The 2,922-nt window shown below is 41.7% G+C and overlaps 1 protein-coding gene across 2 annotated transcripts in view; it reads left to right on the forward strand.

Moving 5' to 3' along the window:
• Window positions 1–1,131: 1,131 nt before the first annotated feature.
• The window catches only part of LOC119421409 (AN1-type zinc finger protein 2A), a gene marked incomplete at its 5' end in the record, with an annotated part of 4,054 nt that continues 2,263 nt past the window's right edge, over window positions 1,132–2,922 (forward strand). For both annotated transcript variants that reach the window (XM_037688775.1, XM_037688774.1), the window contains 3 exon segments: window positions 1,132–1,257; window positions 1,348–1,423; window positions 1,514–1,602. In XM_037688775.1, coding sequence (XP_037544703.1) covers window positions 1,132–1,257; window positions 1,348–1,423; window positions 1,514–1,602 — 291 coding nt within the window.

Genomic DNA, 2,922 nt, shown 5'->3' on the forward strand with positions numbered 1-2,922 from the left:
GCGCAGCCAAGGTGTTGAGGGGATCCGTTTTGGTGGCCTTAGGATTGCGTCTCTGCTTTTTGCAGATGATGTGGTCCTATTGGCTTCATCAGATCGTGATCTACAGCTTTCACTGGAGCGGTTTGCAGCCGACTGCGACGCGGCCGGGATGGAGATCAGTTCCTACAAATCCGAGGCCACGGTCTCGAGCCGGAAAAGGGTAGAGTGCCCTCTCCGGGTCAGGGAGGAGGTCCTACCGCAAGTGGAGGAGTTCAAGTATCTTGGGGTCTTGTTCACGAATGAGGGAAAAATGGAGCGTGAGATCGATAGGCGGATAGGTGCAGCGTCTGCAGTGAAGTAGGCGCTGTACAGGTCTGTCGTGGTGAAGAGAGAGCGGAGTCAAAAGGTGAAGCTCTCAATTTACCGATAGATCTACGTTCCCACCCTCATCTATGGTCACGAGCTTTGGGTTGTGACCGAAAGAATGAGATCTCGGATACAAGCGGCCGAAATGAGTTTTCTCCGCAGGGTGTCTGGGCTCTCCCTATAGGATTTATGAAAAAGGAAAGTCTTAATCCCAGTCTTCAAACTGGACAATGTGTCAGCCTCATGGACAGAAACTGGAAGTTGGTTCCACAAGAGAGGAGCCTGAGAACTAGAAGATCTTCCTCCCATTCTGCTGCTGGAAACTCTAGGAACCACAAGTAAACCTGCAGTCTGAGGGAACAGTGCTCTGTTAGGAAAATATGGAACAACAAGTTCTGTAATGTAAGATGGAGCTAGGTTGTTGAGAGCTTTGTAGGTTAGAAGTAAGATTTTGAATTCGGTTCTTAGTTTTTCCCTGAATTACAATTCATGTTTTAATAACTGAACTGTATTTTTCTTTTTTTCTTTTTTAATGCGTCTCACTCAAAATTACAATAATTCGTAGGTGTTTGTACTGTGCACGTGAGTTGTTCTACAGTAATAGCTCATCATCCATGCTGAGGAACACACACACTGACAGAGTCGGCGCTTCACTCATGCTCGTGAGGTCCTTATGGCTCCACTTGTCCATCAAATGTCTTCGTCACTGAATCTTTGAATGTTTTGGCAGCACACTTGTAAGAGAAGCTTCGTGAGGCTTCACTAATGCTAGCTTTATTATTTTAGACATGCTGCTGTACTGAGGACCCAAGGTGGTGCCGCTTCTTCTGCCTCTAGTTCTCGTTCTGGTTCAAGAAACCCCAGACCAGTTTCGAATGGTGTGAGTTCAAGTGGCAGGGCTCACAGCACTGGGTGAGTATTATCTTGTAATTATTTAATAATTATTCAGCTTTCCAAACTCGGCGTCCTGATTCATACATTTTGTTTCTCTTTTCTTTCCAGCTCTCTTCAGCAGGTTCCTACTTGGGTTTCAGCACCGAACCTAATACCACCCTCAGCGTCATTTCAGGCTAGCATGGTAGTCACATCACCTGGCACCTTAAATAAACCTTGCTCATAAGCCCAACACGTTAACAACGACCATGCTGCTCTGATGTTTGGTTTGCAGACGGAGGAGCAGGCTTTCCAAAGAGCGCTGGAGAGGTCTTTGGCTGACTCGAAGCCTGACCCCAAGCCTGACCCCAAGCCGATTCTAAGGTGACTCACCTCCAGCTTCCTGTCGTTTCTGCCTGTGCTTTCTGTTCAACCTGTGCTTGTTGAAAGAATCTCATTTACAAATTGTACAGTTGTCATTAATCAGATGTACGTTTACAACTTAAATGTTAAGTCTTGCACTCTCAGTATAAAGCTGGATTTGTGGTTTGAGTTTGGAACCAACACTTGTGCTGTTGAATCTGTTGAACTGTCCAATAGAAGAGAGTTCTTACAGGAGACCAAAAGTCCAGCCTGTAACATTTTACAAAACTCCTTAATAACACTCAGATTTATAATGGAAATCTTGTTAATCTTTGTGTGAAAATGTTTTAGCTAGCAGATTGCCTTCAGTGAAGACTTTGACTTTCAGCCTTCCATGAAGCCCAGTCAAACTGAGTCATTTTAAATGTTTCTTCTAACCACTACATTGACCTGATGATGTCATTCAATAATGAAGAAAAGCTTCTCAGTTTGCTTCATTCTATAACATACATGAGCTCTTGCTGATATTCTTATTGACGTTTTCTCGAGTTTCCTTAAGAAAGTATTAAAGCTGGATACATACTAAACCAGTGATTTGAATATCATGAAGTTCTCCTTGTCCTCCAGCTTTTGTTGAGCGTTCACATTTTGGACTGGTATTTATTGAAGAACACACTAGACTTACTCTATTTTTCTTAAAGTCCTAAGAACAAAAACACTTTTTATTCAAGTGTGCACTGAGCCCAAAGAAAACGCGTATGAGAAATTAATATTCTTACAGGCCTAACATTTCTCAAAAGAATGTTATTTATGTTGTGTTGTTCGTCATATGCAGGTTAGCACGGTGCAACAAAATGTTCATGATCCCAAGAACCAATTGGACTCGCTAAAAACAAACAAGAAATACTGACAACGTGCAATAACGTACAAAATAAAGTACCAAAAAGTTGAAAGAAATGTATAATATTTACTAGGTCCAAAAGAAATGTAGTAAATAACAACATGGTAGAATATAATGGAGCAAGTACGGTGAATTAGTTTAAATAAATATTTCACAGGTGGTAGTATAATCCTAAATGCACATGATCTATATTGCACATAACTAACATATTAACATATACGCAGGTTGTGTGGCAGGTAATTGCACAGGTAGTGAAGAACATTGAGAAGAGTATGATTGTAAGGTAGTGGCATGCATGATGCAGCCACAGTGCAGCAGCAAGAAACATATTTTATTAATTCAATTCAATTTATTTCTAAAGCTCCAAGTCCCGACAGAAGTCGTCTCAGGGTCTGAACAGAAACGTTCATCTATAAAATAATAATTGAACAGAAACATTC

Source organism: Nematolebias whitei, chromosome 15 (genome assembly GCF_014905685.2).
Source record: "Nematolebias whitei isolate Nwh7 chromosome 15, NemWhi1, whole genome shotgun sequence".
Classification (NCBI taxonomy): Eukaryota; Metazoa; Chordata; class Actinopteri; order Cyprinodontiformes; family Rivulidae; genus Nematolebias; species Nematolebias whitei.